Here is a 27,664-nt window from a genome sequence, read left to right as displayed (position 1 = left end):
GCTTCTTTAAAACAATCCACATTGCTCTGTTACCATCAGAGGAGGGAGGTGTCAAGGGAGCCGGAAAAAAAACCTAACTGGAACAGTAGATTGCAAATTTCTCACAGCTTGCACATTACAGTGTAACTGTTCCCAAGGAGCCGAAAAGGGAACCTGTCTCTTACTGCTGCAGCAGTCAGGCCCTTCTCCCACGCAGCTCTCCTGCCCGCACCGCAGCCTCCTGCCCTCTTGACAGCCAATCGAGCCTACGGTATTTCTTCGCTTAATTAAGGAGGGAGGAGGATGGAGGAGCAGAGAGCGCAGGGGAGGGAGGGGAGGAAAGTGAGCAGGAACTAAGCACAGTCCTCAGGTTTGCGTGAACGATGCCTTCGCCGTAAACAACGGGAAGGAGGGTCAGCCAGCCAGCCCCCCTCCCAGGGCGACCAAGACCTGAGCCAGCCACAGTCCTGGTCCCAAAAGGAGCTTCAGGCTTGGAGTGAACGAGGGAGACCATTCAGCAGATCCACCCCAGAGTGGTTTGTTTTGGAACGTTTTCTTCTCTTTTTGGTTTAAAATGTCACTTTTTTTTTTTTTTCCTCTCTTCCTCCTATGCCTCCTCCTCCCCCCTAAAGAGAAGCCCCTTCCAGTGAGACAGGGCAGGAGCTGCAGGCGCGGTGGTTCCTGCAAGGCCCAGGAGGCACCGGTCACTTGTGACGCTGAGCCGTCTTCTTCCGTTTCCTCTTAAAGAAGCAGCAGCACCTGGGGCACAAAGGACAAGGCAAGTTAGCCCCGCGCCTGGCACCCCGGGAAGGTCCCCTGCCACCCCGGGCTTCCCTCCACTCAGCCGCATGCAACAGCACCTCCGTGCGCCCGGCCCAAGGCCCAGACAGACCTGCCGTCCTGTGGGACGGTTGGCAAGGTCGGCAGATGCTGGTGGATGGTTGACACCGCCACCTGGACTGGTGGACCAGCAAAGGCAAGTAGCCACGTGCTGGGAGGTCCTGCCACCCAAAGGCTGCGCGTGACAGTGGGGCACAGCGCCTGAGTGCCAGGAGCCGGGCTGTCTCCCTCCCGAAGCTCGACTGGGGCAGGAACATAAGGAGCCATCTGGGAAAGCAGTAAACAAGGATCCAGATGCTCCACTCCCTCCGTCCGAACCCCGGAGGAAGCTGACTGGGACGGCGAGCCCTGCCTGGCTGCTCTTCCCAGCTACGATACACACGTTTTTCACCACTGTTCACTAAAAAGACAAGTTCCAAAGAGATCTCGGCTCAGGGACCAGGTTTCTTTACTGAACCTTTCACGATAACCAGAGCTTCCACCTTGGATAAATCATTCAGTGCCGATATGCAGAACCCCTGCTTCTTCCCCCATCCGATGCAAGGGAGGTGCACAGCGCCCGGGGATTAGGGGAAGCAAGAAGGATGGATAGTGGAGGCTGAGGTGGGGAGAAAAACGCCCATCGCAGCTGAACCGTGAAGAGTGGTGGTTTCACTTGTGGGATACACTGAAAGCAGTCGCCCAGGTTTTCTAGTCCTGCTGGCTTCCTACAGAATTACTTGGCGTTTAAGGCATATCTACCTTTCTGTCCTCAGCCCACTGTCGGGAATCCTCTGCACAGAAGAAAGGTGTTTGTTCTATGCAAGTTCTGCTCCTGAGCTACGTGTCTTTCTCCTTCTGCCTTTACAGCCATCTCCAGAGAAGCCCGGGTGATGCTTGAAAGACTACTTTTTCAGGCTGGTGGAAGGGATGCCTGGCTAAGCAGCAAGAGCGGATGTGAGTATGCAAAGACCATTTTTTCCTACAAGCATCTTTTACCAACAGCCAGACAAAAAGCATTCAAAAACACTGTAACAACTTCTCCAAATTATTTTCCGTTGGGTCCTTCGTGGCTCTGAAATGTCAGCACTACGATTCTATCCTCTCAGAGCTGGAAGAACAGATTCGTTCCCACTCGCACCCCAGAAGGTGCTTGCCCCTGGATGCATGAGCCTTACTACGAGGTGCAAAAGCGATGGGGGAACAACCCCCCACCCCCCCCCACCCCGTGAGCCAAGCCTGCCAGCACAGATCGTCTCCTGGGGAGACCGAAATCCCCTACAACACAGAGAGCTCAAACAGCCACAGCAAGAGGAGGGCCACCTCCCACCCCATGTTCCTTTGGCCTGCATGGACTAATGGCCAGGGGAAGTTTAACGTCCACGATTTGTCTTTAGGTTCCTAAACAGGCTCAGTTTGGAGGTGAGCCGAGAGAAAACACAAAGCACTTGTCCTTGCAGGAACACGGGCTTAGAGCGACCTGTGACGACTCCATCACTACCCACCTAGCCTGACGTTTGCGGCGTGCAGTCTGAAGCACTACCCAACCCAGGCTCCTGCGCATGGCTGGCACTCTCACCCCCCCACCCCAGGACTGGTCTTGCATTTTATTGTCCCGGGCCATCTGCCACCCTCTCCTGCTTTAACCTGTCGCAGTATTTCTCTCCCACAGCAGCCACCTTCCTTCATGACTTGGGCAATGGTGAGTAAGGGGGGGATGTCATGGGGAGAGAGGATGGAAAATGCACGAGTTATGATTTCGCATGCAGTGGGTAAGGGAAGAAGAGGGCTGAGCAGCACTCGTTTCCTTGGGCACCGAACGAAGGGAGCTGACTGATTTCTGGCTGTTTTTCCTTGTGACTGTCTTTTTAGGCTGTTACTCGGAGGTCCAGGGAAGGGTTCAGGAAAGGAAGTCCTGGCAGATCAGACAGGCAGAGGCAAAACACCAAAATAAAAGAATAAGGCAGGCTGACAATTACAGAACATGATCTCTCTGCATGCAGACAATGCCCAAGAGAACAGCCCCAGACTACGACATACAGAGAAGCCAGAGATGCCAGAGGTATTGGAGGCAATGCCTATGGAGAGCAGGGCAGAGGCGGTCAAGTCTCCCATCCAACAAGGACATTCCTCACCGCACACGGGCTTTGTCACCTTGGTCCGTAGTGATTCCCACCCATCAGTCCTCCCTGGGACCTACAAACTCCTCTGAGTCTCCACTTGGTCCTCTGCTTACTGGGTACATGGATTCCCCAAGGTGGGGGGGAGGGAGGGAACACCTCCATGGGACACCTTGAGACTGGGACACTACAGCTGCGGCTTCAAAACCCTGATAAAACTGTACATATGCCTGAGCTGGGCTTGGACCAATGCTAATCCCAACCCCTCCACCCCTTCTTTCCTGGAGAAGCCAGCTCACCTGCACCCTCAGCTGGCAGCTTGCAGGGCTTTTGGAAAGGAGCCATCTCCCACCCACCCTCTCCAAGCAGGGGCTCTAGCTGGGGCTCTGTCACTAATGAGGACTCCATGGCCACGTCTTTCCATCTTCTCTAACGATACAGGCCCTGGCCCGTGCTTCTTCAGAGGAAACTCTCCGAGGAAGCGATCGGCCCCCTTCCCTCGATACCCAGTGCAGGGTTTTCCCTTCGTAACCGTCTGCGTGAGGAATTCCTGCAAGGCGCTCGGCAAGCCTGGTCCCGACTCTGCCCAACTCCATTAGACATCATCTGCTCACAGACGTAACAGTTTGGGGGAGATGGTAAGCCGAATAGAAAAAAAATTAAAATCCATCTTTTGCATCCATCAGTTCAGAGATCAGCCGAATTGCTCAGCCTAATGCGGCCGCTCAGACATAGCCCACACCCTCCCCAATATTGCATGTGGTCCTCAGCATGTTCCTCAAATCAAAACAGCTCTGGGTTGGCTTTGACTTTGTGCCTTTTTAGGGTTTGGTCGGTTTGATTTTGCCAACCCCAGTCTAGTCTGGTCCGCTCCCCCTTGCATGTGGACTGGAGAGAGGGACTCACCACAAGTTGAGCATTTTCAGGCAGCTACAGAGAGTGTAGAGAAAAAACACAGAAAGGAAGAAAGAGCAATTAGTTCACAGAGGTGGGATGAAAGCATGTCACTGCAGCCATGCAAACATGCAGTGCAGACTGGCAGACACACACCATGCCTGCCCGCCGCCCGCCCCCAGCCCTCATACCACCTCTGCCCTTGCCATGGCGCCGCTGAGAACTGCCACGTTTTCCAGGGTCTTGAGGCCTCTGACAAACACCCCCTACTTTCCATGAAGGCACTTGGCCCCATGAGGTTCTTATCTGGGGCTGGGATCAGAAAGGGGCTCGGGGCCACCAGGAGAGGAATCTTCTCTCGTCCCCTGCCGCTCCAGCGGCAGAAGGGCAGATCATGGATCTACACCTAGGACCAGCCCTTCAGTGAAACCCTCAGCCGGGATCAGGAGCTTATCTCCAGCGTACCCCAAAGCAGAAGCATTCGCACAGCTCCTCTGCCTGCCGGGAGTGCCAGGGAAAGACCTTTCTGCTATTGCATCTCATCTCAAAACACAGAGCTCCAGCTCCTCGTAGCTCTTTCTGGCCCACTTTACTGCAGAGCAGAATCCAAAAGTCCTTTGCCCTCCACATATATCTGAGGGGATTTATGATCACAGATGCAAGGGAAGATGAAGCCAGCCCTCCCTGTGGCAAGAGGAACGAAGCAGACTACACTTGGGAATTACAAGATACCCCAAACTTGCCAGTGCAAAGCAGCCCGTGCTCTGCTTCCCAGCACCTCCAAAACCTATTTGGGACCACACAAACAAGGGCTGGAGGGAGACAGAACAGTTCCACGCATCGCGAGACACGGCTTGGGCAGCACGGCCCTTGCACGCTCCTTTTCACCTGTCTTGACATCTCCCCTGTACACGGGTGTGGGGTCCAGACCCTGGCCTCGCTGAACAAGGAGCTGCAGAAACAGGCTGAAGGTGGTCCCATCTTAAAAGCTGGCTCTTCCTTGCATTGGGTTGTTGCATCGAGAACTGTTAAGGGTGGCAATTTGCCCCATCCTCCCTAGGGGCAACCCCAAGCCACATGCCCGGGGGGGACCCACTTCAGTCTGACCAAGACAGAGCCTGTGACGCCAAACTGGTGGTCTCTGCAGGCCACACTACCCACATCTAAGAGGAGTATTGCCCAATCCGCAAGTTGCGCCTCACAATCTCCCCCACCCTGCCGTACTTGATGAGGAGCCTGCACCAAAACCAAAGCTCGCTCCTTTGGCTGGGAGGAGAAAGTGTATCTGTTGCTCGGGCACGTTGCTGCCAGGATCACACCCAGGCCAGCTACCAGCGAGCAAGATCACGCACAAGTGCTTCCCGAGGGACAGAGGAATAGACAGCAGAAGACCTTCAGGACAACCAGCACTGGCTTCAGACTGACGCATATCTAGGGACCTTTTCCATCGACACACCCCTCCTCACGCCTGCCAGTTTTCCTCTTCACCCTCCCACAAGCCATTCCTAACAGAAGTTCCCACAAAGGCTGAGACAAACAACGTGGGTCAAGCGACACCAGTGTCATCCGGTCAAATTGTAATCAGGCAGTTGGGCAACGTCACAGCACCGACCAGTTCAAAGGCAGCCCCGTGTCCTATTTACCCCTCGCACGGGGAGTGTCAGGATAACACTGTGACCTGCTAGGGTCCTGGTCTAGTTCAGAGGCAGTGAGAAGGTCCCATATTGAGGATCATGCAAAAGGTGACATGATGGTGCCAGATGCAGCACGTGTGCAGAGGAGGCCAAAATGGTCAAAGCAGCAACTTTGTACATCGGTTCGCTCTTGACCATAAGCTACAGAGGAGAGGTCAGCTCAGAGGGAGCACGCTCTTCCCCACAAGCAGGAGGGCTGCTTCTGGTTTCTCTCCCTCAGCTTCTGTTGGGCTGGACCAAGAGAATTCACATCCCTGCAAGAGTTACTTTAGGACCATTCTGGATCCTGGCATCCACTTCTTGCAGTCAGAAATAAAGTGTTAACTTTCAGACCAACAATCTCTTCACTGAGCTGTGCTCAAGCTACTCCTACACTCTCAGCACGAGAGTACAGCACGTTCTCCTTTTGGAACAAGGGATGCTCACCGGGATTCCTGAAATCAATTCACGTTATTTTGGTATTTGTGCTACTGTCTATCTTGCAATACATGCTCTGAGTAAGAGTTACATTCTCCAGCTATGACAAGTGTTAAAAAGAAGCAGCAGCAGCACTGAAGGCACCATGCACAAAAGCAGCAATATGCAAGGAAAAGGGCATGGGACACGAGCATCGAGTACTTCACCACGGGTAAATATCCCCACTCGTTTCCCAGGAGGAGGATTAATGACCACACCAGTGGAAAGCCTGTTTGTAAAGCAAACGTACTTAGCTTCCTCCACCACCTCCACCTCCGCCTGCGCTGTTATTGGCGCGTTGGAGTGTGCCCCCGTTGGGTCGTCCACATTCAGCTCTCCGTTGGTCGAGCTAACCACCTGAAACACAAATGAACGCCCCGTTAACGAAGGCCCCTTGCATGTGATGCGTCTTCACCCACCGGGACAAGGGATGCTGTGGGAACGGGAAATCTGCAGAATAACTTCCGTTTGTTCCTGTCTCTTTGCACCCTCTTAGCAGGCTGTCAGATTCCTTGGATGCCTTTGAATCATGTACCTGGTTTGGAGAGACCAGCTGGTTCATCCCAAGCAGAACAGCAGACAGGGGACTGTGTCTGTGTTCACTAATTCACACTCCTGTGCCCAACACAGGTCTTGTGTCTTTGGGAAGCTACGCCACTTTGGGAGGCGTAGCCACTAGTGTGAAGACTAATTGACAGCCCTATATACACACACAAACTGTATTATGTTGATTGTTTTCTCCTGACACTTTTACAGGCGAGCGACTCAGTCCTGTTGCCTGCCAGCACCATGGGAAGAAGTCGCTCCAGAGCCACCAGAGTCTCACTCCTTACACAGCCAGATTCTGGAATTACGTCCTCACCCAAAAGCTATTGATACGGTCTCTCGTCTCTTTTTGCTTCACAGCTGACATTATGGCTTACTTCAGCATTTCCATTACAGGGATGACCATCCAGATCCCCAGCAGCTCTGCATTTGCCCAGAGAGCACATAATTTGCTGGATAATTCATCATTGCTCTATTGCCACAACCGCCAAAGAAGCCTGTATGGGACTGAAGTTTGGCCGGCCATTCCGCGCTCCATCTGGAAGTTAGGACAGGCTCCTGCGCGTTGCTGTGAACACCTGGAGCTGCTCCTGGGTCCAGAGCTGTAACAATGTGTGGTTCCCCTCCCGCTCCACCTCTTCACCTTTCTACAAGGTAAAAGGAGGTATCTCCCATGGGGGGGGGTGTGTCAAGGTACCCAGTATTCCTGGTGGCTCTGGATGACCTAACCACCAGAGGTGAAGGGAAGGAAGCCATTGAAGCAGATGTCCCCTCACTATTAAGTGCATCTATCCATGTTCATTTCGAATACTTAAGTTCTACCAGCAACTGCTGTTTCTGCAGATAAGTCCCGTGGCCAATCTCTGCCAAGACAGGTCAGGACTCAGCTCACGTGGTTTTCAGAGCTCTCCTCGGGTGACAACCCCTTGGGTTCTCTTCACACCCCCCTTCCCAGACTCATCACACTGTAGGCCCACCCAGGTTCTCCAGACCCTCACACTTCCCACACAACTTTGCAAAACGCTAACACTTAATCGTGCTATTCCCAGTGATCTTCCCACACTTTCTCCAGCTACTTGTTAAATTTCATTTTACAAAAGGCTTTGATTTTCCTCCTCTTTTTTTACATGCCACCACTTCATTTTGACGTGGCAAATTCGACCGTTGCCTTAAAGGAAACGGCCACTTGAAGCTACTGACCTCCCAAGGGTTCAGCATGAGCTGGGGCATCTATTGAGAAACAACTTAAGCATCTTCAGCCCAGCAGCCATGCGCAGCAGCAGATTTCCTGTTCTTGGCTGCAGATAAGCAGAATTTTAATGCTTATGGTGACACATACAGGCTGGTAAACTGCTCAGGTAGGCAACCCTCCCAGTCGAATTCAGACTAGGACTGCCTTATTGCTGTAGCTACTCTCGCAGAGCACTGTTCGTGGGGAGACACAGCTCATGCTGCCTTTGCGCAAGGAAACTATTCCTCTTACATAAAAAAATATGAATAAAAACACCTACTCTGTACTTACTGAGTGCTGAATTCATAGAATCGCAGAACGGTTTGGGTCGGAAAGGACCTTTACAGAGCATCTAGTCCAACACCCCTGCCATGGGCAGGGACATCTTCCACTAGATCAGGGAAAGCCCCGTCCAACCTGACCTTGAACACTTCTCCAATTTACTGTCTGCTCACGTCTGAGATCAAAGCTATACATACGTTAGTTCCTCCTTATCTTTCAGTTTCTCTGCTGCTCAGTAAAATATCTTTAAATGAAAAAAGGAACGTGGCTAATCAAGCAAAAAAAAATCATTGAATCCAACCAAGTATCAGGAATAAGTAAAAATTTCAACTTAATCTGCATTTCACTTAGGGGCACCCTGCACTCCCCGTCTCCTCAGCTCAGCTCTGTCCCACTCCAGGCACTAATTCCCATTTCACCAGAGCCAATTTTCAAAGTGTTGTGTCTGGCACTAGAACCAGCTGTCGCAGGCAAACCTCTGCCAAAGAGTTCACCTCGCCAGCAATATCAGACAGTTCTTCTTTGCTTGAATGACTCTTGCATCTTCTCTCTAGCACATCCAGCCATCTTACTCTGGCAGCAGTGCAAGAAACTCCCTTATCGAGCCTGAGTGACAAGCAGAGGCAGGTAAGGTTTCATAAACAGAAGCGGTCTTTTCAGGAATTTAGAAACTTAGCTGCAGTGCCACCTTTAATGCTGTCTGGCACTGTCACGTGTCCTCTGCTCATCCACCCTCCACAGTGCAATCACCCAGAGATCCAACTTGCAGCCACCATGCTCTTACACTTGTGCTGGTCTGCCACTGGATCCAAAACTAAAATGCAAATGCACTGGGGAGCAAGAGAACAGGGTCACCACTCCCTGCAACTGCAGCGACAGTTGAGCCTGTCTCCCCTCCATCCAGAGGGAGAAGTGGCTGTACAGCCTACTCGCACCAGCCATCCCCTGTGCATTTCTCCAGTCTGACACCCCTAGATTTCCATTAAGCAGGAGGAATTCGACCAGAACCTCACCTATTAAGCCTGAACTGGAACAGCTCAACTATTTTCCTAACATTAATGGGGTTTATATGCAACAACCCTATTTCAGCTGCTTCTTACTACCTAAAAGCAATCCCCAAGATGGGGATAGAGGGGTGCTTTATAGACCAGACCTGCTAATATACACTCCTTTCCGTGTTCAATTTGACAAATCTGAGTTCAAAATAGCTCTCCGAGGAAAAGGTTCGTTGGAGCGGTAACAGCAACGATGTTGGCCATCACAGCTTGGGTTCCACAAAACCACGGTTTGAGCGTTACATACAGGACAGGACCAAATCGGCCTGTGAAATCGCTCTCTGACCACGGTGTTACCGCAATTTGAGGAGAATTCAGAGGATTTCACACAAATTCTTGCATCAAGGCCGTACACATCAGGAGGAAGAGGTACCTGTACTGATCCTCCGTGCCGATCTGCAGCCAAATGAGATGTCAAGTACGAGGTATTCGTCTGCCGGCTCGGCTGGATCTCCCACTCCCCTCGGCGATCTGATGACGCCTGCTCACAAGTTCAGAAGCACAAGAGAAACAGAAGAGAGGGCAAAAGGTGAATGAGGGGAAAAAATAAAAGGGTGTTTGTTAGTGAGTTAGTTTCTTTGCAAAAAGCAAGGCATTTAAACTTTTAGCTGGGCTAAAATTTCTCTTTACCAAGTGCACCTCATATTTTACTTCAGCGGCGTCTGCAGTAATCCACTGCAGGAGTGGATTTCTTCTCCTCTAGCTGCTAAACAAAGAGAAAGCTCAGATCTATTCAGGAAGTTATTTCTTTACACGGCTTCATTTCCATGGGTTTCAGCATAGAAATAAACACACTGACAGTATATTTAACTACGTCTGTCAGGTCACACACACCAGAGCACTTGGCATGGCAGCAAGATTGGATACACAAGCTCGACCTCCCTAAAATACATCTTTTTTTAACTCAAATTTGCAACATAAAACAAAGCCACATTTATTTCACCAAAAGCCAGTTCCACACACTGATTCACCTGTACAGTGCAGAAGGAAACATCCACCACACCTGCTTGACTGGAGAGAGGGTTGGTGGTTTTTTGGTTTTCTGCAGAAAAGTAGATAAGAAACTTTCGCTAACAGTTTCTTCTTCATCCCCAACAGATGCAAACTTTAGGCAATTAAATTAGAATTTTATTTGCTTTATTAGAAGAACCACTTTGCACTTGCATGTGAAGCTCCTCACAGGTCACCCAGCTTTGATGACAACACATCCAGCATTCACCTAAGACCGAGGAGGATCTCGGTGCACCTAAACCCAACCGACCAGCTGGAGGAATGCTTCACCAGGAAGCGTAGGACGAACAGGTAGACCTGAGTTGGCCTCAGGCCAACAGCAGAGGACGTAGTCAAGCCTGAAGTGACTGATGGGACACATTTAAAAGGTGTCTCCCTGGACGCCGTATAAAAAATTTAAGCAAATGTTTCAAAGCTGAAGTACAAATTTGAAAGAAGAGAGGGCAGAGCAGTAGAGTCCCCCCAGCGCACACGCAGCTGGCAGGTGGGATGCTGAACAGAGACCCCATGGACCTGGCTAGGAAACAAGAGGTTCAAGCGAATAAACACCAGGTTGTCAGCAGTGAAGCTGAAGGAGCTAACCAAAGAGAGGTGCGAAGGCCCTGCCTTTCCCCAGCACTACTTTGCGTTACTCCCTGCAGCCACGGATGATGAGCCCAAGCCCTGGTCTGAACAAGAGAGAAGCCACAGGGCTCAGTGCCACTGTAAAAAAAAGAAAAGAAAAAAAGAAAAAAGAAAAAAAAAGACCGCAAGCAGCTCCACACAGGAGAAAGACTCCAGAAACCTTTGAATAAACTTCAACACTAACTAGTAAATTGCCACTCAACTAGAACAGGAGCACATGCAAAGGGAAGCAGAATAAAAAAAGAAGTCTCCTGGCATTTTATAAAATATTCGCTATCGTTCCCTTTGCACGTGACCTCTGACTCCCTCCCGGAGCAATCCACAGTGCTGCTCCTCCTTCCAAGCAGGCACCAAATCCAGTTCATAGGTACTATTTCCCTAGAGGTGGCCTTGTCCAGGCTTATCCTGTTAAATCTTCTTATTACATGTTCTTCCCGTCAGCCTGAGATGCTGCTTACACTTTTTGTACTTCGTGACATTCAAAGGAGAAGCACTTCCCTTGGAATATTTTTTTAATGGCTGCAAGTCACAAGATTATGAACAACTGGAGAATTTAAATGCAGGTTTTAAAAGCCAGCAGAAGACAGATCTTGAGTGCTGCTTCTTCCAAAGCACTACACCATCAGGTCGCTTGGCTAGCCCAGGTGATGAAGTAGTACCATGCTACGTCAATGTTAGGAGAAGCACCCTTCTGCCTAGGAGCCTGGAAGCAGCTTCTAGGAAAGGCTTTAGCAGCCGCAAGAGCCAGATTTTTATCTTTTAGCTCTACAGCCAAGTACGTGATAAACTGGTTCTGAAGTAGGCTTGAGCTGAGCCAAGCCACCCAAAACGCAACCCAAGCAGTGACACCGAGGAAGTGATGCCCGTGAAATTTGAGAGCATCACATTCCCATTAACACTCATCACCTTCCTACCAGCTACCAAACTGCAAGACAAGACTGGCGCCTAAAGACAGAGGGGGCAGGGCTCACCCATGTTTGAGAGATAGTAAGTATCTGCACTTCCTAGAGGAAAAGGCTACAAAAAGGAGATCACTCTCTCATCAGCATTTTTACTGGGAAACCAAGTATTATAAAAGAGAATCTGCAGTTATTATACCTGTGAACAAAAATAAGGCAGTTAGATTGGAGATCAAGGCAGTCACTTGACCCAAACCCATGCCTCCAATTCACTGCTGTAGATGTTTATTTTTTCTACTTTTTCCTTTAGAGAAATCATTTGCTCAACACTTAAAAGGAACATCCCTTGGAAGAGAGTTGTTTGTGTTTTGGCAAGAAGAAACTGATTTTCCGTGCATATCGGGAATATTAAATAATTCAGCATCCTAAGTAATGGTTAGGTTAAAAAAAATGACAAAAGCTGCCATGCAATACAGCATCAAGACTATTTGATAGGCTCAGAAGAACAAGGACTGAAGGCTGCCTGCATAATATTTTGGGAATAGGACAGATTTCTTTGGGCTACGTACTATAATTTGTGAACTAACATGCTTGAAAATGAAGCCAGGCGTCATTGTCTGTTAAAGGAAACAAGATGCCTCGTACGTACATAGTGTTGTCAAAGCAGACAACTAGAGGCTGCCGCCCAAAAAAGGGGGGTTAATGCATTAATCAGGCAATATATTAAAGCAGATTATTTTACTAGTACTCACAAACCAGTCCACACTAATCAACATGCATAAATAACAGTACTGCACACGTGCTTCAAACAATCCAGCTTCCTACAAGCAACATTTCTAATGAGGGGTATTCATCCTGATTGTAGCTGATGGCTTGAGATGTATTCTAGTCTACATTAGCAGCTCCACCATTCAGAGCCCAGCTGCATGGAACAAGGAAAGCTGAGCCCAGGCAGGTTATTACATCTCACACTCGATTCTGCACCCACAAACCCCAGCTCACGCGAGCTGAGTGGGAGCAGAGCCGGCAGACAAGGAGCTAGAACGGCACACAGCGGTTAGAGGAGCAGAGCAAGCCCAGAACCACTCACTGGGAAGCAAGAGCACCAACAGCTCTAGCTAGGAGCCGGCAGTTGGAGATCTACTGAACTTCTGATCAGTTCTGTTAATACAGAAAATCCAAACTCTCAACAAAATACTACAACTAGAAAGGAAAAAAATGGGGAAATTCAAATTCAAAAACTGGCAGTTCATCCGGACCATGATGCCCAGCCTCCCCAAGGGACCCTACCCTGGCAGTCCTTTATGCTCTGCAACACTCATGCCGTGAACTGGACACCCTGAGAAGGATCTTTTGCATGTACATGGGACACACACATCCTTATCGCAGCCGCATGGTCCATGGGAAGAGGGCACCTGGGAGTAGGCTGCCATCACCACAACTGTTGGTCTACTCCATGGTCCACATGCTCTGAGTAAAAGGACCCAAAAGAACATTGTTGTCCAGGTAGGTCAGGTAGTCTGACCAGGCTGGATAGTTGACTTAAACAGCTTACCCACAAACTACAGAAAAATGACCCATTCCAAATTATACTCCACTTGGTTCATGATCCCGAGGAATTCCACTGGCCGATACAGTATTTCAGCAACCTGTTGCTTTGACAAAATTCTGCTCAAATCGCAATCTCTAAATTAAGCAGGAATTGTGCTTGCCATGACCAAGGCAAGAATCAGCCCCAGCCACCTCTAATGGCATATGGCTTCTGCTTCTCTGGTCCAAGAGGAATTTGGAGAGGTGCCAAACAACGCGGCACTGCCAAAGCAGTTGTGAGCAACGCACCTGATTGCGAAGGGCCTGCTGCGATGGTCGATCCCTATGGACGTGGCTGTCTCTTGTTACTGCGGACGTCCCAGAGTCTACGTGAACGGATCCCACTGGGGTAGGCTGGAAAACAAGGTGTTCGTTAGGATGAAGCCAATGCTGAAGATGCTGCGCTCTCTCTCAACACATGCATGCACAAACCTAACTTGTCAGGCTGGCTCCCATCGGGTAGAAGCAGGAAAACATCAAAACACTGCCCAAAGGTACTGACAATAACCAAGGAAAATTACAGCCAGGGCTATAAAATCCCCATGATTTGATGGACATGTGATTTGATGCTGGACACCAGCACCAAACGTCTTGTATAAAAATTAATTAAAAAGATATAGTTAGGTATCTGTATCGGTGTCAGATCACACCTAATGTGTCTCACATAGGATTATTACAACTGAAAATATACAGACTTGTTTTCCTCATCTCATCATCTTGCCACTTTCAAAAATCAGGCTTGCATAGAAACAGGACGTGTTAAAATTAAAGCTTCATCTGCTCTATTCTCACCAAAGTCATAATCCCTGCTCACAACATCAAAATCTCCATAGCAACCACTGCAGTTGTCAGCAATAGCATGCTTGTCTTACAAGGTGCTTTTTATCAATTGCCTTTGTAATTAAACAAAAATGAGAAAAAAATCATGATTCACAAAGGAAATGATTTCTTATGAAGATGAACTGTTTTGGGCACAGTAAACATTGGTAATGCTAAATATAGTTGGGACGGTAAATCACCGGCAATGGTACCAAGTTTAGCACTGAAGGCATTCGATCTGGCACCAGTGACAATTAATTTACAGACGCCTTTGCCATTGCTGGTGTGTGGTGACTGGCCATTAGCAAGAAGGCTATCAGCAGACCGACACAAAACACAACCGACAGGCAGCCAGCGGAAGAGCTTTAGACTTTTCTATCAGATTTCCCCATGACACATCTTTCAGCCAAGGTCTTCTTGAGTACAAATGGCTTTTGACAACAAAAGCGACGCAACAAGATCACGATTATGGTCCATCTCATGTCCTGGAACTGCTAAATAGAGCTTGGTTACTCCCACATTTCCTTGCCATGTGCTATAAAGAGCTGGTTCAGCCTCCGGAGCAGGGTAAGCCCCAAGATCTTTTGAGCTCAGAACTGGTTTGCTGTTACTATTCACTGAGCATCCGTCAGAGCCCTGCCTAGATCACCCTTATCTCTTGATGAGAACTCGACCATTATAGAGGTCTTCCACCATTCAGTGCTGAGGTAGCAAGTATGCTCTCCTGCTTTAAGATGGATGTCTTTAGATATTGATCTCAAATCCTGTGCTAGACTAGAGGAAATTAAGTCTAGTCATGTTTATTGCCACAAATGGGAAAATCAGGTTTGAATGCCCCACCAGGGCAAGCCCAAAGAGGTGGGAAGGGGCCTTCTGCCCCTTAGGGAAACTTCAAGGCACTGCTAGAACCCCCTGAACACAACGTCAGGACATCTCACTACGTTGAGCCCATGTTAGCTAGAGAACAGAAGTGAAAGATTTGATCCTAAGCTCACTGGCATTAATTGGGGTTATCGGGAACAAAGAGCCAGGTGGTGGGGAAGCAGCACCTGGGAGGCAAGGCACTGCATTTTGCAGGGACAACTTACAATTGGCCTGCCGACCCAGTCATAGGCGTAGTCAAAGGTGTAGCCTTTCTTTTCAAACAGCTCTGTGAAGATGGTTCGTAAATAATCGTAGTCTGGTCTCTCAAAGAAGTCTAATCGCCGAACATAACGGAGGTATGTGGCCATCTCCTCTGTTGGAAAAGGGGAAAAAAGCAGCAGCATCAGTTCTGCTCACATATGAGCTCCATCACTTACAAGCCTCTCAGAGCCGCCACATGCACTGGAAATACGCTTTTCAATTAACTCCAACGAGGCTTTCCCATGGCACTAGGCTCAAAGTTGGTGCTTAAAGTTGGGCTGAGGGCCAGATCACCAGTGACACGAGTTGTCCAAGCTCCGCTAAGTTCAGCTGAGCCATGCGGATTGACAGAAGCTGAGGATATCCAACAAGTCTTCACCCTCAGTGACCTACTCAACAGTCTTTTATTGCTAGATGAATCTCACTCAGCTTTCCAGAGCCCTCCTGCCCTGCCCAAAGTCTAATAATAGTCGGCTTTTATTCTGAATCTTCTGAATGAGTTGTTATAAACCAAGGTCTGCGTTTTAGCATTGAGCATCACGCTGTGAGAGAATTGTCTGGGCTGCCGGTGTTACCTCTGGCTTTTCCTATAAAAGTAGTGGTTTTTAGTAATAGCCCACAATGCAAATCAATCCAAACACTTCTCAAGCAAAGATGGAAGTCCCACCTCTGCTCCAGAGAGCTCCTGCTCCACCTCAAATCTGAGTTCCACAGCTAGTTTTATTCTATATGTTTGTATAAAACCAAACACTAAAACACACTGTACAATAAATGCCAACTCACTGAACCTGCCAACAGGATGCTCACGTGTATGCCTGCTCACACAGACGTTTAAAATAGCCACAACGATTTCATCTGGGGAAGGAAAGCAGGAGATGTTGGTGGGCACCCCGTGGCACCCCTGAGTTCCAGCAACAACTAGGGTCTGGCTGCCCAACGTCATTGCATCAGTCATAGCCTTGAATATTCAAAACAAGACTTTGAAGGGGAGGCTCCAACGTTAATTTACCTGGCGCACACAGAACACTGGTGTTAAGCTAATTAATTGCTTTCCTGCATCTGGGTTGTACTTTGCATGCACAGAGAACTGAGCCCTGGTAACCCATGACCTGCCCCTTCCCAGCTCTCCCTTGGCTCACGCCTAAGCCAAGGTAGGACGTTTGAGCAGAGCTCAGTACAAGGCACAAGTCTGTGCACTGCAGTACAACTGATACACCAGCATGGTTTTTGCCTTTAGCTAACAAAAATAAGAACAGCATTGCTTATCGATACTTAACTCTGTGGCTTGCAGCTGGCATGTCACATGGAGGTAAAAGAGGAAAAAAAGGAGAAGAAAGGTAATCCCCTCTTCCTTCTAGTATCTCTGAAAGGTGGAGGACCAACAGGTTTCAGGTGAGCAAGAAATAGAAATAAATTCTCTCATCTCCCTTCAACCCAGACCTGCAGATGTGACTGAGCTCTGAGGAAGGAGCATTGGGGAAGAAGATGAGAACAGTCAACCTGAAGCTGTTTTGCTTGGAACTGGGTGGATTTTGGATGCAAATACGTCTGGGGAATTAGCATGACTCGAGTGAACAACGATCCTCTTCCAGGCTTGCTGCTCCTCATACTGGGAAAGAGCCATGTGACACAACGGCTCCGACAGGAATGGGGCTGATCGTGGGAACCTGGGTACTCTCCCTGGTGTCAGGATCTCAAAAAACACCAAAAAAAACCCCCCCCACTCTGTCAGGATCTCAAAAAACACCAAAAAAAAAAACCCCCCACTCTGTGAAGGCCACAGGGTACCTGGGGGGGATTTTAACATTGTACTCTGCTTTCCAAGCTCCAAGGTGGACTTTTAACTGGAGAAAAAGCGTTGGGCTTGGCTAGAAGCACATCTTTAGTAATACTCTCCTTAAAACCACTGTCAGAAGGTGGAATTCAAGGACAGACACATCATCCCATCTTCTAAGCTGGCCACCTACAATTTTAACACCTGCAAAACCTTCCAATTGGAAAAGAATTAACACAGTAGATCCAACATGGTCACTTGAGAAAGGGAAAATAACGTGGCCCTCTTTTGGAAGGAAGCCAAGAAGCAAAGCAGGAACACGTGGCACTTGAGCATTGTCCAGCCCCCTTGATGAGAAGAGTTATGCTCATTTTAAGTCACAGCCACAAGCCCTCAGGTCCCGCTAATTTATAGCGGCAGCTCCAGTTGTCTGCCAGCTTGAGAAACAACATAATGGATACACATCATCCAAATACTTTCTGCCAGAGGAGCTCATATTTAACAAGGTATGTCCACCTCCAACTGCACTCAAATGGTCCCATCAGGGCTTTACCTGGAAAGTTCTCACAGAGAACTTCAACCGGAGTGTTTCTCTTTGTGTCCCCAATCTTCTGATACCTCTCTTTTAAGGTGTCAGCCTGTAGCGCACAAAGACAAAACAGTTGTGGAGAAAGAGTTCAACCATGTGATAAACGACATGCTGTATGGGAAGAAAAACAAGGTATTTAATACCAATTCTGGGTGGTAGCAGATGTTACTTGTAACTGAACTGCATCCTAGACTACACTAGTAGGAATACTGTCTTACCCTGTTGTAATTCTCACTATACATTTTACGTGCTATCGGCAAAGAATATCCAGGGACACCTTCAAAACATCTTCAGTACTTGTAAGGAAGGACACTTGTTAGTGCCTTAGGCTAATTTCCTGCCAGCCCAGTCCTGAGGACTGCATAGGGAAGCTTTCATGGGACAAGAAAATAAAGCTGCATGTACTATGATTGCACATAAGTCCTAGGCTTAGAGCCATCGGCAACCTCAACACCTTCATAAACAACCGCAGAAGCAGATAAATTGCAATGGCAATTTGGGCACATCAGGTTTTTACTGTGTATAACAGAATGCCACCACACAGATAACTAGTTTACATCAGTCACAGTTCTCCCAAATCCCATGCTACTCCCACACTACCTCTCCTTTCACCCCCAAAGTGTCTATCACTTAGACAGCACTGATTAAACAGCTGGTCATCAAGAAAATGAAACAATTTTGAGTGAGATTTCCCACCTAAATCCCTCTTGAAGCAGAGAACTCTGCTCCAGTCGTCACCCTAAGAATACGTTTTATTGCTTCCATTTCAAAATATGCCAGTTAGACCTGCCAGCAGCATAATTAGCACCGTAAGCTGTTCTCTCAAGACTTTAGCTCTGACAATAGAGACCAAAAGCGTAAGCTGAGGAAACCTAGTAGAGTGAAGATGCCATATTCTAGATGAAGCTGAAGAGTCTGTGTTTGTTCTGGAGCTGAAAAAATATAGGATTTCAAGAAGCAGTCAACTAATTCTTATCAAGTTCAGCACTGAACTGAGAAAATTTTGTAGAGTCTTGTCTAAACCTGGAATTATTTTTGAACAATTTACAGGATTAATTTAATGCAGATGAGTACAACTAAGCCAGAAACAAAATATGTAATGGAATAACACACACTTACAGAGGTGTGAACTTAAACTTGGAGAGATTCTGATTTCTTTCAGAATCACTTTCATGCTTGAAAAACCCTTTCTTTGCTTTTATGAGTTGTCAGTGTTTCTGGCACATGTCTGATAAGGCTAAGCTGAGACTAACTCTGGATAGATGGTGACAAAGCAGCTTAACAAGGTCTATCATGCAAGCCACCTCCACTGACCATAGCAGTACTCTGCTGAGCAGCTTGCGAGCCCAAAAGCTTGTCTCCTTTTTCCAACAGTACTAACAGGTCTAACAGGAGTTATTGTCTTCATTAATAAACCTTCTCCTAACCTGATCAAATTCGATCGCTTCACTCACTGCAATTCCAAAGTTGAACACAGTAGCTTAATCAGGAAAGTGATGGAGAAGTGAAGATGCAACTACCAACAGCTTCAGAGCCAGCAAATAACTTACTACTAGTTAATTCAGCTGACGGATGTTAGCTGCAGTTGCTGTAACTCAATTGCTTGCAGCCCTCCACATTGTACATGACATTTCATAAACTTCTAAGCACTGAGTGTCCAGTGTCCCTGGAGGGAAGCCAAGCTCAGTACTTCTGCCAGAAAACCAGTTTTTCAAGCTGAAGTCCATCTGCATGTCTAAAACCATCAAACTGCTCCCGTTATAAACACGTTTCACAGATGCAGCTGGGGGACTGTGTGCCGTAACTGGAATTCCATAAACAACCACTCTGTTCCAGTCACACTCCAGCTCGGGGCAGCTTCATGTTACAGCAAAGCTGCTCCGACAGCTCAACGGCCTTCTCATTGCCGTCCCTGTCCCAGCCGCTCATCTGCCTCTGCTGAATCTTCTCTCCACAGTTGTACCAATTCAGCTAAGCTAATGGTAACTTGAAGTGGCAGGTAATGTATTTCTATCTTAAAATCTTCCCTGTAGGTAAAGCTAACGCCTTGTCGTTAGACTTCAAGGACACAAAGGACTGGACAGCATTTCTGGCTGGATTTTGCAAATGCTTCCCCATCAGATTCTCATTTGGGCAGAGACCAGACAAAGTTTCAAAGGGCAAAACCTGTAACTCAAACCTACCTTCAATCCTTGCCAGGGCAGACTGCCTCGGAGGAAATACATAAACATATGGCCGAGGGCTTCCAAGTCGTCTCGACGACTTTGCTCTAGAACAGAAGAGACGACAAATTATTGCTGCAGCTGTGGAAATGGATCTGAGATCTGATCAGCAGCCACACGTATTTCTGAGATAAAGTTATCCCAGGGAAGTTCACTTGCTGTCTGAAGCTCAGACCTTGTGCAAAAATACCTAGAACCTGTTACAAAAAACCATAAAATACGTAAAGAAAAGATCAGCTAGAAGGCATGAGATAACACAGGAGCTGTAAGACATACTGCGCAGCCTTAGGTAGAATGGATAAGAGGTGGAGATATTAATCGCAGAGAAATAAAGCAATTCCCCAGTTCTTCTCTGGACTGCCAGTGCCGGTGGTGCAACTGCGACGTGGTGCTGGATTATGTTATTTCCTCTGAACAACAGGGAACAGGCAGGGGATGCTTGCATCCATGTTGCACTACTGTTGTTGAACTACCATGTTGCGCAGTGCCAACCCTTTCCCAGTTGTTTCTGCAGCTCATCACATCAGAACAGATCAAAAATAGCTCCTTCTAGCACTGCTTTTCCTTGTGAAACACTTGCTGCTGTTGCCATGCAGATGTTACGATTATATATGAGGGGAGAAAAAAGGGGGCCTCAAGCCAAAGGAAAAAGCATCTTTAAAATAATCTACCATAATGTATCAAAAAACCCAAGGGAGGATACAAGACAGAACAACAAATCTGGAGTGCAACAGCATGGAACTGCCACTGTGCTGGGCTGCATCATGCAGACTTGGGTTCATTGAGCTCGCAGACCAATTTGATGCAGCCTCCTCTCCTCCAAATCTCTACTGGCAGGCAGATAACGTGCTCTGAAGCCGCAATCCGGAGCAGATCTAGTCAGGCAGCCCACACGCCACGACAAACTGCGCGTGAGCTGTCCCTGATGCCGCATGATCTGCAAGAGGAGAAAAAGGCAGCGCTTTGCCCAGCATGACTCTTCTTCAAAAGCAGCAGCAAATTTAACCCTCAAAAGATGCTGGGGGTGAGAACACTCAGCAGAAGGGAATCGAGATGACAGTTCCTGCAGGTTACCCTGATACAGCTGTAAAAAGGAAAAAAAAGAGGATGTCCTGGGTAATTTAGTGCAATGATGCAGATGAACTTCTCGGGAAGATGGTTGAGTGCACTCGTCTTTCAAAAAAATTGCTATCAGACTCATTTATTTTGTTCAGTCGTGAAACGTGAAGGGACTGGCTCCACCTGGGCTGGCCTCACCAGCAAAGCGTCAGCCCCACAGAAACCCTCTGGGCAGAGACAACCCCCTGCATGGCCGGCAGCCAACCTTCCCCTCCTCCGCCCAGAAGCACCTCTTCCCCAGCACGAGCTGTGGCGTCAGCTGCAAAACCTGCAGGGAAAAGGGTCCTAAAGGCGGCACATGGTGTACTTCAGACGCAAGCAGATCTTCTTTCCACATCCACCTGCAGAGCACATCCCCCGGGCACCAGCAGTTCCCTAGTGTGTTCCCACTGTGGCTTCTCATTCCTCCATCCCTTCCTGACTCTTCACCAGGTTTTCCAAAATTAGAAGTTGGGCTCATCCCTCCTTACTCTCCAAAGACAGCGAGCTCTCCAGGAGACACGAAAGCCAGCAACGCCTTGATCTCATAGGTGGGAGGCTACTCAAAGAATATTCCATTATCTTACTGCTCTTAAGAGTTTAAGTGAATATAAACATTTAATAAGTTTTTTTGCCTTTCAGCCACAGAAATGTAATCTTCTGGTATGAAAGAAGGCAGCGAGGAGAGGAGATGAAAGCCAGGTTTAAAATTAGTGAAATCATTAATTTTCTCCAACCAATTATTAGGTCAGGGAACATCCAACTCTAACACCTGAAACCGGAAGGTAGCGGTACAGAGCTGTACTATAAAAATCTATTTGGTCATCATTTAGTGTGGCAATTACTACCCACCTACTTGCTTTTTATCAGTGCAGGGTTGCTACCAGTTATTTAGTTCCTAATAAAAACTGTAATTACGAGGCTTTCAACATTTCAGCTGTAGTGTGGCAATTACTACACACCTACTTGCTTTTTATCAGTGCAGGGTTGCTACCAGTTATTTAGTTCCTAATAAAAACTAATTACGAGGGGGAAAAAAAAATAGCCTCACAACTGTAAATAGCATCACGGCATCGAGTGGTTTACAAATAGCTCGAAGGGCACGAGAGAGCCGTAAGCCAAGCTACCGTCGGAGGTCTACAGGACTCGGCATGGCAAGCTCCCACCAACCACACAGACCTTTGCCAAGATGAGTGTTGATGGACATGTATCTCGCCGTTCCAGTTAAGCTCTTGTGTTCCCTGTAAGGTATGTGTTTTTTGGTTTCCGGGTCAATGTACTCCTTCGCCAATCCAAAGTCTATGATGTGAATGACATGCTCTTTCTTATTGCCTTGCCGGCCAATAAGGAAGTTTTCTGGCTTGACATCTCGGTAGATGAGGTTCTTCGAATGCACGTACTCCATTCGAGATATCTGCAAAACAACGAGCCAAAAATTATTTCTGAGCAGACCAGCTACCGCGCTCTCCCGGCTAACAAGGCAGCAAGGTTTTTTTAGCCCATCACCGAGGCTCTGCTCGGTGCTATCTCAGATTTCAGCTACTCTATGAGAAACGCAACAACAGATGGAGTGAACTGAGGCAGAAATTACGATCGGAGCTGGGTCGCGTCCTCCAATGCAGAGTTGGAAGAGGAATTTGTCATCCCCTCCTTTCTCCGGCTACCGTACTGTGCTCCCTGACTTTATCCCAACAGAAACTGCAACGTCTGTTTCTGAAATGCTACCAACGGGACACAGCTCTTGGAAGGATGCCACGGGGAATTGCAGCAGCCTTTTTGTATTGATTTTAAACATACTAAACTGGTTACCAGGAGCTCTTCCCTTGCCCACAGCCTTCCCTTGTTGCTCTGTGTCTTACCACCTTCCTCCCTCGACCCATATGTTGTCTTAGACATGCCAGATTCTTCATGGAGGGGGATTTTTGGGCAGGCCTTACGATCCTCAACGCTGACTAAAAATAATAATTAATCTCATCAGTTGTCAACTAGAAATAGCTGGAATATTTTTCAGCTTTTGACTAACTTTGTTCTGGCAGTATGACTGAGAAGGGAAGGTAAAAGGGCAGGAACCCCACTTCCAAGGTGATGGAGGGCCATTTCCCCTCTAACAACACACCTTATTCAGATGCTCATCATTAATATACCTTTTGAAACTAAATATATTGCAGATGAAGTTCGAATAGGTCAGCAAGCAGTTCTCCTTTGTGTTCCTAACTTAATAGATGATTCCAATTGGAAATAATTCACAATTTCATTTAATTTATTACCTTTTAATTTCTTTTTTAGGTTTTAAATGAAAACATGTGAATTCCCACTTATGGCTGTCCTGGTCCATGGCTGCCCTGCACACATGGTGGCTTTGTTAAGCAAGATGCTTCTTTGGAAAGGCCGTCTACCCCTCTGCATGCAGGCCTGCGACACTACAAAACTGTTGCAAAGCTCTCGCACATTCCAAATTTTGCACTAACGAGTGTCAGTCCACAGAGGTCACTGCCGCACTGTTGCAGTGGACCTCACAGCATGATGCTATCATATTTGGTGAACGTTTAAGGTGAGAGCCACCAGCCGGTCACCCCTCAGGGAGCTCCCTGTGGGGAGTCACTGGCTCCCGAGCAGTTCTGCACTGGTCGATACTGGCAGGACAGCTCTGCACCTCCTGCACGGGGCAGGCTGGCGCGTACGCCGCTCTGGATCACTAAGCCAGCTGATCCCCCAGCTAAGCAGCTGCCCAGGCAGCAGTAACCCCATGTCGGTCCTTCCAACCGACCCACCTGCCTCAACCACAAGGGCCACTGGGCTGATAGACCCCGACTGCTTTTTGGTTTCTTGCTCTGAATCCAGACACATCCTCAGCTGGCAAACCCAGATCTCTCTTTTTCTTTACAGATCTTGGATCCACACCTGGCTGAAAGCTCCACGCGCATGTGATCACTCCATCCTGCTCCCAGCGGTTTATTAGATACCTTATTTTTAAGGAAAACCTGCTGCATTTCCACCACTCGGAAGGAAGTAACAGGCAGGAGGGGGCAGTGCTCCTTATAAAATAAAAAACACTGCACAGGGAGGGCAGGAGACAGGAAAAAATTGACTGCAGGTGAATCAGTCTTAAAAAATAGGACTTGCTCAAAGGCTGTTCAAAGAAGGTAACAGCACGTGTTGCTGTTCCTCTCCCCTCTAAGTAGTGATTTATTTCAATGCGCTGAGAAAATGGGTTTCACGGCTAACAGCCATTATTTCTAATCAATTATAAGATGATGCAGAACAGAGCAGCTGCTCTGCACTTCAGCCATTCTTCACGCTTTGAATCACCTACAGGACACAGCAGCAGGTTGGAGGACAAAAAGGTATGTCGGGAAGCAATTCAAATTAAGATGCAACCCTTAAAACTGGAACAAAGCATTTCCTCACCTCTCCATACATAACAAGCTTTCCAACAGAGCCTGACTGGCTCATCTGATTTGTCTCTGCTACCAGAGAAGCTCAGTCAATGAAATGGCCAACAGCAATTACACAACCCCAAAAAAGCATAGTTTTTTTTGTTCCTTAAAACCTCACAGCAAGTCGCATTGGCCAGGACAACAGCCTGGACAGTTGAGATGTCAGATGCACTGATACACTCCAGCAGCACGTGAAGGTACTTATTTACCTGCTTGTTTTGCTTCCACCAGTCACACACAGATGCTGTTGGGTCTTTCATATTCCTTTTTCTTTACTTCCACCTGCCTGGTTGCTTCATGATGTGCTGCCAGAGAGCTGCGCGCAGCCAACGACGGCTGAAAGACGCTCTCCAAGTCAGTCAGATGTTTCCTGGAGTAGCCTCCATGCTTTATTCACCCTGACAAGACACTCACCCTGCTTGTGGCTGCTAGTGATGGGGAGCCGGTGACTATCTGTGCTGAATTGCCCTTCCAGGCTTGCTGCCCGAGAAGAAATGAGCAGCGCTGGTGCAGCGCGACCTCAACCTGACTCAGACCCATTGCAGAGCTGAAGAAGAGGAGGAGTGAGTTCCCACTCCAGACATGCGCTGGATGCAGAGACACGGTGCTCACTCCTTTTGTGTTTGAACTACAGGCTCTAATGTCTGTGCATTAATTCTTCTACAGACAGAGAAACCACTGCAAGGAGCTGGGACTAACTGTTGGAATTGCTTTTACACTAGAAAAACAGTGACTGCGAAGCAGTGTTAACATCTGCTCTGTTATTTTAACAGTAATAAGAACAGACTATGGTATTTTATCATAGGGCACAGGAACACTAGGGGTGGATGGGAGACTCTGCTCGCAAAGTAAAGCAGGATTTCCATGGCCACGGCTGGCTGAGTCCATCTTCAGAGCCACAAATCTCCATATCAGATGTCGGAGAAACCCCTGGGAAGGAGAGCATCCCCTGGGAAGGAGAGCATCCCCTGGGAAGGAGAGCATCCCCTGGCACACAGCAGGGCCCCTGCGCTGCGGCTGAGAAATGAGAGGATATTTGTGATATTTAATCAGGTGCCAAAGAAACCCATGCTTTTATTTTCCTTTCTCCTGTCAAGGAAGCAAGCGTAACAAACCCTCTTTCCCCAAAAAGGTCTCTCTTGAAGATCTCGCTGGCAATCCCATCTCTAGGCTCTCCTGATAAATCTGAGCCCTTCTTCCACACATCATCTGCTTGAATATAGATCAGATCAACAGAGATTAAAAATTCCTCCTGTTTAAAGAGACACCTTTTGGTGTCTCTTATGCAAGATGATTTTGATGGTCACGAGTAAAAAACTTCACCATGGCTTGGTCCAGATCGCAGCCAGAAGTATTTGCACAGGGCCTGGCGCAACAGACCTTGTCTCTGACAGCAAAAACTTAAAGCAAGGGTGAAAACAACCTTTACTCCTGACAAAACTGAGTTGTCAATGAGCATCGCACATGTTGGACCTGACCAAGAGTGAAAAATTGAAGCCAGAATACAAAACATTCTCCCCCAGCCCAAACACCGAGTCAGGTCTGCAAAGCCCTAACATGACTTCTGATATTTATGGCTTTAGGGACTCATGTTAGTGAACATGTTTTTAATTGCCAAGCTTTGCTTTGTTCAGGAACGTCAACCACTCGATCTGTTCAGCTGCACACAGAGGATGGAGGAAGTGGTTCCAGTTTGATGCTCCTAACAGAGCAACATGAAGCATCAGAGATGCACAAGTTACAGGAGTAACAGAGCTGGAAAGCTTCTGCCGGGGAAGGAAAAGCAGAGGACTCCTTCAACGCAGGTTTTCACTGAGAGGTATGAAACAGTGCACTAGAGTAAAAGCGCTTCTGATTCAACTCAGGCTGTGTTTGATAAGCTGCTGCCACAGCTCTGAACACAACGCACGCTTACCAGAAGAACATGCAAGCCTAGTGACAAACCTCATCTGAAAAGACTCCAAAATGGGTTCTCCTTCTGCCTTGAAGACTCATTATCGTTCAGTCTCTATCTCGCTCAGCCAGAAGAGTCTTCTTGATGTAAAACCACATTTAGATTCTCCCATAATGACATGCGACACTCCTTAAAACGATGATATATTTGTTTCTCCTAGAGGGCTTTTCTTTCTTCTAACATCTGTGGAGTTAAAGGATCCACCCCAGTCCTGAGATGCTGCTACCTGTCAAGCTAAGTAAGACCAGCCAAGCACGTACGCGTATTAAAAAACATCTTTCAGGGATGCCTCCCGTTAAAAATTGACCACCAGACACAAAAAAAGGAGATCAAGTGCCACCACACCGCATTCCAAGTTCCTGCCTAGTTTTAGCATGCAGCACGCATGTACATGTGTCAGAGATGTGCTGCAGCAGCAGTCAGGCTTAAGGAGGGAGAGGGGGGAGAAAGCAGCTAAATGGGACATTGAAAGCAGCAGCTGGCTGCTGTCAGGCTGAGCCTGCGGCAGGCAACGGCAGGGGACCAGGCAAACAGCAGAGAAGGGACTGGATGCTCCTAAAGACATGGGGATCATTACAGGCAAGTGAGGGGAGAAAGATATAGGGGACAAAGGGGTGGACACTTAACATCCCACTAGCTCAGGGCACCCCAGCTGCCAGCGTTGCTGCTCCAACAATTGCAAAGGCATCCATGGCAGATGTTTCCTCCCTCCCCCTCCGGAGAGGATCAAGCCCAAGGCAGGAGAGGCAACGCAAAGGTGACTCCCAGCATCGGGATCCTCTCTTGGGAGCTCCGCGAGCTCCGTGCTGCAGAGGGGCCTCCCAGACAAGTAGTGCTGCTCTACCTTTGGGTGGTCTTCCTGGGCTTAAAAAAAAAAAATATAATTTGATGACGTTTTGGTGAGAACCGAACCAGAGTAGCAGTTTTCTGCAACATGCTGAGTTGTCCCCCACTCCTTACATCAGGGCAGGGTGCTCCCCTCTGCTGTCTGGGTGGTACCGGGCCATTCACATTTTTGGAAGTCTCCCTGGATATTAGGCATTGTTAACAGGTGTGTCAAGCATCAGAGGAGAGAAACACTGCTCGCGCAACGCACTGGAGTGCAGTGAAGTCTTATGTCTCCTCACACCTGCGGTTAGAAGTACAGCAGCTTAAGCAGGCTTGGCTGGTCAAAAGCAAGAGCAAAACATAATTTATGGAGGCGAACCCACTAAATTCCGCAGCCCAGAAGGCCAATCGTATCCTGGGCTGCATCCAAAGCAGCGTGGCCAGCACGTCGGGGGAGGTGATTCTGCCCCTCTGCTCTGCTCTGGTGAGACCCCACCTGGAGCACTGCGTCCAGCGCTGGAGCCCTCAGTGTAAGAAAGACGCAGACCTGTGGGAGCGGGTCCAGAGGAGGGCCACGAAAATGATCAGGGGGATGGAACACCTCTGCTATGGAGAAAG

At 48.1% G+C, this 27,664-nt stretch overlaps 1 protein-coding gene across 1 annotated transcript in view; it reads right to left on the bottom strand.

Moving 5' to 3' along the window:
- Window positions 1-27,664, bottom strand: part of CSNK1G1 (casein kinase 1 gamma 1) — a 91,863-nt gene continuing 64,199 nt past the window's right edge. The window contains exons 6-13 of the mRNA XM_009276319.1: window positions 22,007-22,241; window positions 19,691-19,776; window positions 17,472-17,556; window positions 15,108-15,256; window positions 13,450-13,554; window positions 9,450-9,557; window positions 6,213-6,319; window positions 1-738 (exon numbers count right to left, since the gene is read on the bottom strand). Of these exons, the coding sequence (XP_009274594.1) occupies window positions 684-738; window positions 6,213-6,319; window positions 9,450-9,557; window positions 13,450-13,554; window positions 15,108-15,256; window positions 17,472-17,556; window positions 19,691-19,776; window positions 22,007-22,241 (930 nt within the window). The 3' untranslated portion in view covers window positions 1-683. The remainder of the gene's footprint in view (window positions 739-6,212; window positions 6,320-9,449; window positions 9,558-13,449; window positions 13,555-15,107; window positions 15,257-17,471; window positions 17,557-19,690; window positions 19,777-22,006; window positions 22,242-27,664) is intronic.

This window comes from Aptenodytes forsteri, unplaced genomic scaffold (assembly GCF_000699145.1).
Source record: "Aptenodytes forsteri isolate BGI_AS27 unplaced genomic scaffold, ASM69914v1 Scaffold113, whole genome shotgun sequence".
In the NCBI taxonomy this organism is placed as follows: domain Eukaryota; kingdom Metazoa; phylum Chordata; class Aves; order Sphenisciformes; family Spheniscidae; genus Aptenodytes; species Aptenodytes forsteri.
The sequence above is the reverse complement of the archived record's forward strand: the minus strand, read 5'-3'. Positions and strand labels throughout refer to the sequence as shown.